The sequence below is a fragment of the Sphaerodactylus townsendi genome, linkage group LG16, assembly GCF_021028975.2.
Source record: "Sphaerodactylus townsendi isolate TG3544 linkage group LG16, MPM_Stown_v2.3, whole genome shotgun sequence".
Taxonomy (NCBI): domain Eukaryota; kingdom Metazoa; phylum Chordata; class Lepidosauria; order Squamata; family Sphaerodactylidae; genus Sphaerodactylus; species Sphaerodactylus townsendi.
In genome coordinates this window covers 27893604-27905773 of record NC_059440.1, presented here as the reverse complement: position 1 = coordinate 27905773, position 12170 = coordinate 27893604, and the positions used below count along the sequence as shown (strand labels likewise).

The 12170-nt window shown below is 47.0% G+C and overlaps 1 protein-coding gene across 1 annotated transcript; it reads left to right on the top strand.

The window, feature by feature from the left end:
* The first annotated feature begins 4 nt into the window (after positions 1 to 4).
* B3GALT6 (beta-1,3-galactosyltransferase 6) lies at positions 5 to 4394 on the top strand. Its single transcript, XM_048518928.1, has one exon. The coding sequence runs from the start codon at positions 379 to 381 to the stop codon at positions 1420 to 1422; it is 1044 nt and encodes a 347-aa protein (XP_048374885.1). The 5' UTR covers positions 5 to 378; the 3' UTR covers positions 1423 to 4394.
* Positions 4395 to 12170: the final 7776 nt, after the last annotated feature.

Genomic DNA, 12170 nt, shown 5'->3' with positions numbered 1-12170 from the left:
GCCACTCGTAGCCGTGCGGCTTCCCGCCAAAACCTAAGGCGAGGGTCGCAGGGGGAGGGGTGGAGCTCTGGCTTCGCGCCTCAGAAGGGGCGGGGCTAAAACCTGAGGCAGGAGAGAAAGGGGAAGGGCTAGAGTCGTGTCACGCCCCCTCGTGCCAGGGGAGGAGCCAAGCAGTGACAGCTCACCTGAGGAAATTATTGACTCACTTGAAAGGGGGAGGAGCCAGCCTGAAGAAGGAGTTAGGACGAAGACCCGCCCATTAAAGGGGAGGGACCAGAAGATTGGACTGCCCCCTCTCAGAGGCAGGTGTCTATAAAAGGCCCTCCTGAGGAGATTCTCTCAGGGGACAGTTAGGGTTTCGCCTCAGCTGCTGCCACCATGAAGCTCCTCCGCCTCCTTTGTCGCCACAAGACGGCTCTGGGCCTGGGTGGCCTGTCGCTCTTTGGGGTGGTGCTCCTCTACCTGGCCAAGTGCACCTCAGAAGGCCTCAAGCCCTCCCAAGGGTGGGGGATGCCACATCAGCAACCTCCGGCCCGCATCGGCGGTGTTGGTGGTCTACATCCACTGGCTGCGGTCCTGCCTCCTCCTCCTCCTGAGGAGACCGCATTCTTGGCTGTCCTGGTGGCCAGTGGTCCCAAATACACTGAGAGACGTAGCATCATCCGCAGCACGTGGCTCTCGGCAGCTGGCCGGGCCCCTCCCGGTGACATTTGGTGCCGCTTTGTGGTGGGCACTGGTGGTTTGAGCGGGGAGGAGCTTCATACCTTGGAACTGGAACAGAGCCGTCATCGCGACCTCTTGCTCCTTCCCGACCTTCGTGACTCCTATGAGAATCTGACTGCCAAAGTCTTGGCTATGTATGTCTGGCTTGACCAGCACCTGGATTTTCGCTTTGTCCTCAAGGCAGACGACGACACATTTGTCCGACTAGACGTCCTTGTAGAGGAACTCAAAACCAAGGAGCCACGCCGTCTCTACTGGGGCTTTTTCTCTGGGCGGGGACGTGTGAAATCAGGGGGCAAATGGAAAGAAAACGCGTGGCTCCTTTGTGACTACTACCTGCCTTATGCCCTTGGTGGTGGCTACGTGATCTCAGCCGACTTGGTGCACTTTTTGCGTCTGAGCCAAGACTATCTCAACGTATGGCAGAGTGAAGATGTCTCCTTGGGTGCCTGGCTGGCGCCTGTGGACCTGAAAAGGGTCCACGACCCTCGTTTTGACACGGAGTATAAATCGCGAGGCTGCAACAACAAGTACATTGTCACTCATAAGCAGGGCATTGAGGACATGTTGGAGAAACATCAGACTCTGGCCAAAGAAGGGAAGCTCTGCAAAGAAGAGATCAAGCTCAGACTGTCTTATGCATATGACTGGAATGTGCCTCCTTCGCAGTGCTGTCAAAGGAAAGATGGCATCCCTTGAAGACTGTGTGAGAGGGGGGGGAGGGACAATTTGACGGGGTGGCCAGCTAATAAAGAAGGAAGTGTGTCACTTGGAAATACCTCCCCTTACAGCCGCAGCTTTTAAATTATTCAGCAGTTTTGTAGGATTTGTTCTGGCCAGTCTAGCACAGGGACCCACCTCACCCTATGAAAGATTTTGTCTAACCCTACACAAGATATACAAGAAGAGGACTGGGAAAGTTTTGTATGCAATTACTATGGCAGCTGAAATGGGATACAATTTCTCTCATCATGGGAAAAGAAAATGTGTTTTTTTAATCCTTAAATTACTGAGACAAGAGACTGATTTAAATTGCTAGCAGTGTAGGTGGGAAGGGGACATAATGTGGCAGCTGTTTTGAATTTTTTTTCAGATAAGTCCATTTTCACCAAGCACAGGGGCAGATTTAGAAATATAATGATTGCAGAAGAGCAAATAAATTCCTAGCAGCATTGGAACTGAGGGAGAATGTGGTCCCTAATGCCATTTTGAAACATGAGAGCCATTTCTTCCATTGGTCAATGTATGCCTTTGTTGTAGTGTATTGGAGGTGGGAAATGTCTATTCTCAGCCGCATGTTCTGAACACATATTGCTCTTAGATTGCTCTGATACGTTCTGTCACTGGAGAAAATTTTATTTACCCTATTTATTGGACACCTGAATTATCCGCCAGCTACTCAAAAGGGGGAAAATTTTTATTCTATAAAAAACAGTGCCAGTGCTTTCAATTTGGTACAGTTTGGTCTTGAGAGGGCAGCACAGCAATCAGTTATTCTAACATCATCTTTCTAGCATTGACAAAGTATCACCAATTGCCCAGCAAACATGTTCTTAGGAATCTAGATTATTATCGACCATTTAGGTTATTTTCTGCCAAGATTTCTATCATCTGAAATTTTTTAGTAATTCTGAAGCCTTGGTGGGGGGGAAATGAGTTTTTTCCAGGGTGGGAGAATGGAAACTGGGGGAAAATGGAGATATATGCCATACTTTCCCTATTTTACTCCTTTAACATAAAAGGCGTCATTTGCAACTCTGTATATAAGCATGTACTGTTTGACGTTCATTACTCTTCTGGTATCAGAAAACAAGTATGTGTCCATCTTTGTTGCAAAAAAATGACCCAAGGGCTTCTTTCTTCATCCACTTTAAACAGACAGTGGGGCTAATCCTAAAGAGCTGGGTTGGGAATTGCAAGAAAAACTGCAATTCCTGGAGGCTTTAAACCTCAAACAGTTTTGTAAGGCCTAGTAGTGTTGTTTTTTAATGGCTTGGGGAGCACAACTGATGACCTTAGTCTTCAAAGCAGTTCCTGTGAAGTTATGAGATACACTTTTAGGGTTGGAATATGCCCAGGCTGGGGTCGGAGAATTTCGTAATATGTCCAAGGCGTTAAGAGCTCTGTTCCAAAATAATTCTGGAGTCAGATGGCCAATGGATAACCAGTTTAGTTGCCTTGAGTTTTTTTGGGGGGGTGGGATCCTTGGCACAGCGTGAGGCTTACAAATCATGAGGAATGGTAGCTTTGTTGGAGATCTGCATCATATAGAAGACCAGATCTGCAAATATATGGACCTGCCTTTTACTGAATCTGACTCATGATCCAACAGGGTTGCTGTTGTCTACTCAGACGGGCAGCCACCCTCCAGGGTTTCTCACCTGAGCCTTTTAACTGGAGATGGTGGGGATTGAACCAGGGACCTTCCACATGCCAAACAGATGCTGTACAACTGAGCCATGGTCCCTACCCAATCATCAAGGACAGTATTGTTTACTTAAACAGGCAGCAGCTCTGCAGAGTCGCAGGCGGATGTCTTTCACACATCTACTACCTGATCCGTTTAACTAGAGATGTCAGGGGTTGAACTAGGAACCTTCTATATGCCAAACAGTTGCTCTACCAGTGAGCCACAACATCCTCCTATGATATCTTTCCGGCTTCCACCTCTTCCTAAATCTTGTGCTTTTAAGTAATCACTGGAGGAATCTTCGGGCAGGAGTTGATTGCCTGCTTGTTCTGAAAAGCACTAAGTTGAAGAATCTGGGGCATCTGAGTACTCTTGATACACCCTTTAGATGTGTCTTCCAGTGGCATTTCGATCTACAAAAAAGCTTCCAAAACTCACCCTTGTTATAAGGACTACCAAGGCCACGTTTTGTGACCACTGTAACTGACTAGCCATGGATTGTGGCTTGCCAGGTGCTTGCCAGGTCCCCAATTTGTATGCAGTCAAATTCTCCTAGAAATCCGAACAGTTCCATGTCAGCTGTTTTATTTTACCAGCCAGCAATGCTCCATGACACAATTTTGATTTGTTGATTAGGGCAAAAAGTCGTCCAATTTGTATAGTCCAATTTGTATAGTTTCCAGCAATGGTCTTTGTAAAAACCCTCCTAGGTTGCTTTACGTGGCTGTGTTCTCAGCAGTTCGCCAGTGTGAAAAGTTTTCCTTTCAAGAAATTGCTTTTAGGAAAAGTCGGGAGAGGGGGAGCCCGTCTCCTCATTTTGAAGAAGTTAGTATTGTATGTAAAATTTTGTGTTTATAGTGGTGATTATTTATTTATAAATACCGTAAAGGTACTGTGTATAGTTGCAAGCTTGAAAACAACCAAGTGTCACGGCAGTTTTAAATTATTTAAAAGGCGTTCCGTCAGCGCTTGTAAGGATTACTTCTCAAATGCCTTTTCTGCTGTACAGTTTATTATTTAAAGTCTCCGGGGCTGAGTTTTAATCCCAGACCGTCTGCATGTTGTTTGGGAGCTTGTAAAAAGAATATAAAAATCTTCCTTTTGCTGAAAAATCAGTAATTCTGAAAGTTACTTGCACTGTAATTTCTTCTTCTTTTTTTAAGACGCATTTCCCTTCCTGATCTCAGAACTCCTCTGTAATGATTGGCTTTTAAGCTTCTGAAGAAACAGAAAATTGCCAAATTAAATGTGTGTGAGAAAACTCTGTGAGAGTCACTGGTATCTGGAAGGCTTTTTATAGAATGCCTTCACCGAGCACTTGCCAAGTACCTGAATTCAAAAGATTAGAGCTTTATTCTGGTTTGCATTAAGTATGCAAATTCCAGCCAGGTGGGCTAAGCCAGAAAGGGGCTTTTGCCTTCTCACAAACCAACCAGTCCAATATTTGAATATGTTAACTTATTGCAACTCTGTAGAGTCCTTTTTTACCAGTTGCACTTTGCTTCATTAAGTGTTTATGTACTGCCAATTTATGCCAGTAAAGGCTTATTATTATTATTAGGTGGGCCTCTCTATAAAACCCCAGGCATTTCTCATAGTTTTTTCTAGCCACTGGCGTAGCTGAGGAGGGCACAAGGGGGCTGGAGTCCCGGGCGCCACTTCTTTGGGGCACGTTTACAGTCACGCCTCTCTCCTAACTGTGCCCCTGTCCAGAACTCCCCAAGGAGTTAGGGACAGGTGCAGTTGAAGACTGGCAATCAAGATCTGCACTGCCCACGGTATCTTTGCTCACCATGCCCCATCTCCAGGTGAAGATAGGGATCCAGGCCTGGTGGAGGCCAAGCTCAAATGGGCCCTTGCTGCTCCCATCTCCATGTGGAGACTGGGCATGGGGCAAGCCAGCTGGTTTCCCCCCCCCCCCCATGACCTGCACATGGAGATGGGGGCAGGGTGGCTAGATGTGCCTCCTGTGATAGCCGTTTTGTAGCAATGTCACAGTGGGCAAACAGAGGCCAGTGGACGCACCATTCTCCTTCCGGACTATATATCTGAGGATCTCCAATGTTCTTCCAGGCCCTGCTCCACTGAGCCTTCCCTATTTCATGGTTAGTAGATATCTTTAACAATCAAGAGAAACAAACGTTTTAAAAGCAATTTTGAAAACAAAATCGCAAGGAGAGACAAATGCCTAAAAATTATTTCCAGTTGAGGATTGATCTCCATGGAATCGCAGTGCAGTCTTTGGCAAGTAAGAAGGTGCAACAGGGGGGGAAAGAGACAGAGAAAGAAGTGGGAATGGGGATGTTGCAGTGATTAAGTGGTCACAGTTTCTGCTGCGGGGACACCCGGAGAAGCTGAAGGGGCTTTTCGTACTTTCGGGAGTCTCACTAATTAAGTCAGAAACATTTCCGTATACATTTAAACATCCCCCTGATTTCTGTGCAGTTTAACTATGCAAGTTTCTCTGAAGTGCATGACGGTGATACTGAAGTAGAGCGTGCCTCCGTTTCTAAGCTGCACAATGTCTTTGAATGGCTGTATCCTTAACATGTGCCTCCAGCCGTTCCCCATTGAGCTCTGAGGAGTTCAATCCACATTTTTTTTTCATTATCCACCAAGCTTGAAAAGGTGGCTGTATTACCCGCTTCTCCGTTTGGCTTAAAGCTGGGTCTCGCCAATGAGAGAAGCGCGGCTCTGGAAATCCATCAACACGGCCCTGTGCTCTCTGGGTTGGAAATCTATCAAACTGACCTGCGTGTTCATTCCTTTACGGCCGGGAGATAGCCAGATGGGAAGTCACAGTTGTTTATTTCATCCTTGGTTACAAAGCCGAGATGAGGCGCACTGACGTTAGGAAAGCCGCTTTGCGATCCGTAGCATGTCTTGCTGACTAAAAAAAAAGAGAGAGAGAGAGAGAGAATAGCTACAGCTTCAATCAAATGAAGAAGGGAGATGAGCAAGCCTCATTTCATGCAGGAATAAGGATGCTCATCAAAAACGGACATTGAATTTCTCTTGTGCTGACTGGAGTCAGGGATTATGAGATATTCTAGGAGATCAAGAGAAGCCTTCTGAAGAAGGTCCTCAAATACCAGCTTGACTCGTTAACCAGCTTCTATTGGAACGCACTACTGGCTTCCTCCTTCTCAAAAGTCCCCAAGTCAGAGGCGTATCTAGGGAAAATGTGGCCCGGTGCAAAATCGGAGTTTTCTGCCTGCCCCCCCCCCCCCATGGGTGGCCATCCTCCCCCACCATGACCAAACTTTTTTTGCACCAGGTCTTGAAGTCAGTGTTTGGCCCCGGGGGAGGAGGAGGGTTGTGGGGGGTGATTTTCCACCCCCTACATGACTGAATTGCCGCAGCCCGGGGACATTTGATCCCATATATCCCCATGGGCAGTACGCCCCTGCCCTCAGTTGTTCAGAGGGCTTGTAGGAGATGTATGAATGTCTCTCTGCTGTGTTGGGCCTGTAGAAAAGATAATAGTGGGAGAGACAATGGGGAGAATGAAGTGAAGATATATGTTCTGGTGGACATCCTTATCATAATGCCGGCATACGTGCAAATAGGTTTCACCTTTGTCAATGGCATTGTGGGTTGTCTGCTAGCAGTCCTATAAAGGGACCTCTAGCTTTCCCATCCTATAAAACTGGTTACCAAAGTACACACATCATATGTTTAGGAACTCCTGCCCTGTAACTCTCAAGATCTTATTCCTGGACCTGGTAGGTCTCTAGCCTGCCTATTGCTAGCCGTGTGTTATATCTGCAGGTGTCCCTAAACTGGAACACAGGCATGGGATTTTGAAGCGAGCATACAGCAAACACACAAACAGTTTCTCAAGCCTCAAGCTTCAAGAAGTCAGGGTTATCCCTGCGTTATTGCTTTTGCTGTTGGTAGAATTTTCCATCTACATCTTTCTGCGGTGTAGATAAATGCAATTACTCTGCAGGGCTCTAGATGTTACATTCACAGTGGCCTAATTCTCAACACTGAAGAGCTCAACCTTGTAGGAAATTCTTATGAAACTGCCTCGTGTTACCTCCTTATTATCAACTCAGAGGCGCAGCGGCTCTTCAGTGTTAGACAGAAAGATTTTTCTCAGTGTCAGCTACACGAGATCCTTTTAACTGGAGACGCCGGAGACTGAAGCTGTCCGCAATACACAAAACGGCATTTCCTGATCGTGTGGGCATGCGCTCGGTACTGTTCAAGAACAATCGAAGACGTCTTCGTTGCAAACGTGGGCTAGGCCAGCTTGTGTTTCTTCCTTGTGTTGTACCCTTTTGTTTGCTCCGTCTAGACACTGATGAGATCATGGTTCCTTAGCAATAGCGACATTTGTGGGAATACTCACCGTTCTGTGAGCTGTAGCCTGGACTGCAAGCGGGAATCCTGGATAATCCTTAGGGTTACGTTACTACCCATGTATGAGCAAAGATGGGAGGGCATAATTGCCTCAAGAGACATTATTGATGCCTCCAATATGGTGGCTTCATTAGCTAAGGCACGCTCCAGCCGCTGTTTTGATATGTACTTTGGGAATCCGCTCTGTAGACTATGTACAATTTCCCATCAGAATGGGAATGAAAAGTTAGCTCCCGACTCCCCCTTCCTCCACCTCCTCCGAAAGAACCCTGCAGGGGATCCCACATCTGTCAGAAGATCTGTGCTTCTCATATTTTGAACGTGAAGCACAATTTCATTGAATTTCCAGCCCTGGCAGAGTAACTTCAAAGGCTGACCGGGAGAACATTGTAGACCGGCCAGAACCCGAACGTCCAGCAGGTTATGAAATGCCAGCAAGAAGAATTATTGATACGGCACACGGTTTGACCTGTAGGACGTCAATGCACCGCACGGCTCTTGCTACGGAGAGTCCAGTGTGGGGTTCCTGAATGGGAGAAATCACAGCAGCGAAACATAAAATCCTCATTCAGGATTCAGACAAAGGAAAAGGCTTAATACCAGACTTCCTTCTGTCCTTTCTACAGCTCATCTTTCAGACATCCCACTGGAGCATCCAGGGGGTCATCGCTGGCCTGCCTACCGCTTATCTAGAGTTTCCCAACCTTCGTGGGCCTGTCAACACTGTTCTGAACATGTAGTGCAGGAGTCCCAAATGTGTTGCCTGCGGGCTGCATGGTACCTGTAGGTGCCTGCCAAGTGTTTTTAGAAAGTGGGTGGGGCCAGTTGGGGCTTTTGCCCAGCAAGGCTTCTGATTGGCCGTTGGAGATTTGACGGCCTTTGGCAGCAGCTGCCACTACAACACAAAGATCTTCACTGTGTGACTGAAGGTAAGCTGTGGCCGCCATTTTGCGGCAGCCTCCACTATAGCGTGTCAAGCAGAAAAGTCCTCCTGAATTAATAATGCACACCCTTGAGGGAGGAGGGGGGAAAACCCTCCACCCTCTGCCTTTTATTTATCAGCTCACGATTCCTCACCCCGGCCATGCTTTAGCAAATCTGCCTGCGATTATAAATACTTAATACAGTTGTCGAAACCCACCGAGCGTCTGATCCATCTTGTCTAATTAGGTCAGAGCTATTCATAACGGTGTGTCTTCCTGCTCCTCACCGAAGGAACATCTTGGAGCATTTTGCTACCCCTTTTCCGTCTGTTGGGGAGGGCTGTTGTGCTTTTTTGAGAAACAGCAAGGCTGGATTCCCCCCTCCCCCTTAAAAAAAAAGCCATTAACTTTGGAGAGGGTAGGTAGATTTCACCGAGGAACACTTAACGGCGATGCTACGTGAGATTCATGGAGCACTTTCCCTAACTGAGCAAAATATTTAAACGCTATTATCTTTGTAATATTTTGAGTGGGATGTGGAATGATATAATATTGGCAGCCTCATCTCGTCAGATTTTTGGAAGCTAAGCGGGGCCCGTGCTTGGAAGAGAGAGCCAGCAGACTCTAATATGGTGAACTGGGTTTGCTTCCCTGTTCCTACACATGGAGCCTGCTGGGGTGACCTTGTAACAACCAACTGTGTGCAAGGCTGATTCCATACTGTCCCCACAAAATCCAGACAATGTACCCACACTCAGATTTTACATTTGGCAGTGCTTCCTAAGTTAGTTCCACACTGTTGACTGTTGTCAGCAGAAAAACAAATGGCAGAAATGTCAACTTTGTGAAATCGAACACAGTTTCCTGATCAGGCCTAACTACATTGGGTTGTCCCACCTTCGTTTCCTACCATGTGTGTGGGAGAACAGATAAGCTGTTAATCTTCTTATCAGTAGCCATGTCTACGCGGCCCTGAGTGGATTTCCCCCCATTCTGCTCTGCATTCCAGTTTAATGGAATTTCTAAAATTAATTCCAGAACTGGAGCGTGTGTGGTTTGCTATCAGTTCATTCAGTCATTACAGGATCATTTCTTGTCAGGAACCCACTGTCTTTATTAAGTCCTTTCTCGATATTAGCGTTAAATGTTCTTGACACACCCTGAGGAATTTGTGTTCTCTGCAAATGCTATTGTGAACCGTCAGTTCGCTTTCCTTCCGAACAACTGGGCTTTGCGTAGAAATGTCCTAGGCCGGCACCTCTTTCATTTCAATGACACCCCATTTGTCCTCATTGGGCCGTCTTGTGGTCATTTCGGTTTTTTAAAACTTCTCCTTAGATTTGTAGCTACGAAGCTTCCAAGCCTCATTCTGCACTTCTCTCTGTATCTATGTTGCCATGCAGACACAGTTCCCTGAAATTAAAAAAAAACCTGATGGAAATACAGCGCAAGGTGGCCAGCGTGAGGTCAGAAAATGGCGCCGACAAGGAAGCCCGGGGCTTGCGGAGAGGCTTGGAAAAGTTTTAAAGCAATTGCACGGACAGTGAAAACGTTTTCAAAATGTTTCCCCAAAAATAATCAATAGGGAACAGCATGCAAATAAAACATTTTCAGGCTTGAAATAAAATGTTGCCCCAGTGACTCAGCCAGAGGAAACTTAGGGTCCTTCTAAGCACAGATATAGGACAGGTTGCGATCTTCCGCATGCAAAACCAGTGCCCCCCCACCTTCTCTCTCTCTCAGCCAATTCTCCTCTCTAATGAGCATAGCACACATTAAATAACCATAATATACTTTGTGCGATAGGAAATAATTATAAGTGTGCCATTGGGTCAGATTTGTCTCTAGTGGCAAGTAATGAATTTTAATGGCACATTTCCTTCCCCTCTCCGTTGTTTTCACAAAGTAAACTGCAACGCAGGGGATTTTCCCCCCCAGACACGCAAATGCAATGTAACATACACCAGATCACCTTGGATAATATCTCCCAAACCAGCTCCATCTCTGCTAGCCATCTATCCCCGACTGCAGGGTCGAGGAAACATGAGGGTGGAAAATAAACACCTCCATTTTCTGCTCCGCCTTTGGATATGGATGAAAGCGCCTTCCACTCCTCAAGGTATCTGTGCAACTTCTTTTCCCCCCCATTCCCGCTTCAAAGACTGAGGTTAACAGAAGGCTAACGGAGTAGGTTTTCAAAATCTCCCCACCGCATCTCTTTCTGGGTTCAGCCCGTGTTTCTGCTTTCTGGGTTGTTTGTTTGCTGGGAGGCACAATGAATTATGCATGAGCGGGCCCTTTTTTCCTTAGACCTCAGATCTGGCAGGTGGTTGGTTCACTAACTGCGTCCTTCCTGTGTCGGACACCAGGCCTGGAGCCAGCGAGAAAGTGCCGTTCGGCCTGGCCTTCTGCCCACACTAAGCCTCCCAGCCGCCTGACACCGTCCCCTCCCACCGTGAAAACAAAGCACCAGGATTCCAACCTAGAGAGACAGAATGTGACATATTTTAATATTTGCCGACTGCTGTGAGCATGCAATGTAACTTCTTCGAGTTCCCGTGGCCCTGTTTCAGGTGGGGCAGCATTTTGCAATGAAAGGTCAGGGCTTTGTATATTCAATGGGCAGGCAGAACAGTGTAGAAATTTGCTTGGACATTTGATGCAAAGTAAGACATCACTGACCTTCATCTGGATAGCCCAGGCTAGCATGATCTTGTCAGATCTCAGAAGTGCAGGGTTGGCCCTGGTGAGTACTTGGATGGAAGACTACCAACGAAGGATCACTGTGCAGAGGTAGGTAGTGGCAAACCACCTCCGTTCATCTCTTGCCTTGAAAACCCAGTTGGGTTGCCATAAATTGGCTGCACTTGACACACACAAGAAGTCATGGGGGCCATTTAATGTCAGGTCTGCAGCTGCTGGACAGCTCCAAGTAAATCTCCATTCGACTGTCCAAGTATTGCTTGGCTCTTGCTTTGGGGTTTGTGCTGATCCAGATAGCCTCGTCTTCAGCGTGGTGTAGTGGTTAAGAGCAGGTGCACTCTAATCTGGAGATCTGGGTTTGATCCCCTGCCACTTGAGCTATGGAGGCTTATCTGGTGAACCTTGGACTAGTAACAGTTCTTTGGAGCTCTTTCAGCCCCACCCACCTCACAGGGTGTTTGTTGGGTGGGGGTGGGGAAGGAAAAGGAGATTGTCAGCCCCTTTGAGTCTCCTTGCAGGACAGAAAGGGGGGATATAAATCCAAACTCTTCTCCTTCTTCCTGCCAGTAGTTCCAACACTGAACACAAATTACTTGCATGTACGCCCCCCTTTGCAATGAATGAGGCTTGCTTGTGAGTAACTAGACTTATGAACAGCGTGCAAGTCAGTAAGAAACCATCAGTGCCCCCGCTCCCCTTGGCTGCGCTCCGAGGGCAATCTCCGTAGAGATTCCCAGTTATACCAGTTACAAGATCAGCACTCCGTTTAGCTTAATAATTCAGGAGAAGATTAAAATTTAATTTCGTCCCGCCTGCAAGCTGCCCGCAGAGCTGGGAGCTGCATTTATTCATTAATCTGAAAATTATTATTGGTTTTAATTAAACACACAGCCATGTCTTCATTGCAGAGGGAGCCGAGGCCTTTTGTCAGCGCCGAGGCCTTGTGATGAATGAAGCAATTGTAAGTGATAACCTGATTAATGCGTGACCACGGAGGAGGGAGGGGGTGGTGGAAACGGAGCTTATTTGGCTTAAGTGAGGCA

Coding starts and splice junctions, on each gene's coding strand:
- B3GALT6 (XM_048518928.1), top strand. CDS start 379: ATGAAGCTCCTCCGCCTCCTTTGTCGCCACAAGACGGCTCTGGGCCTG.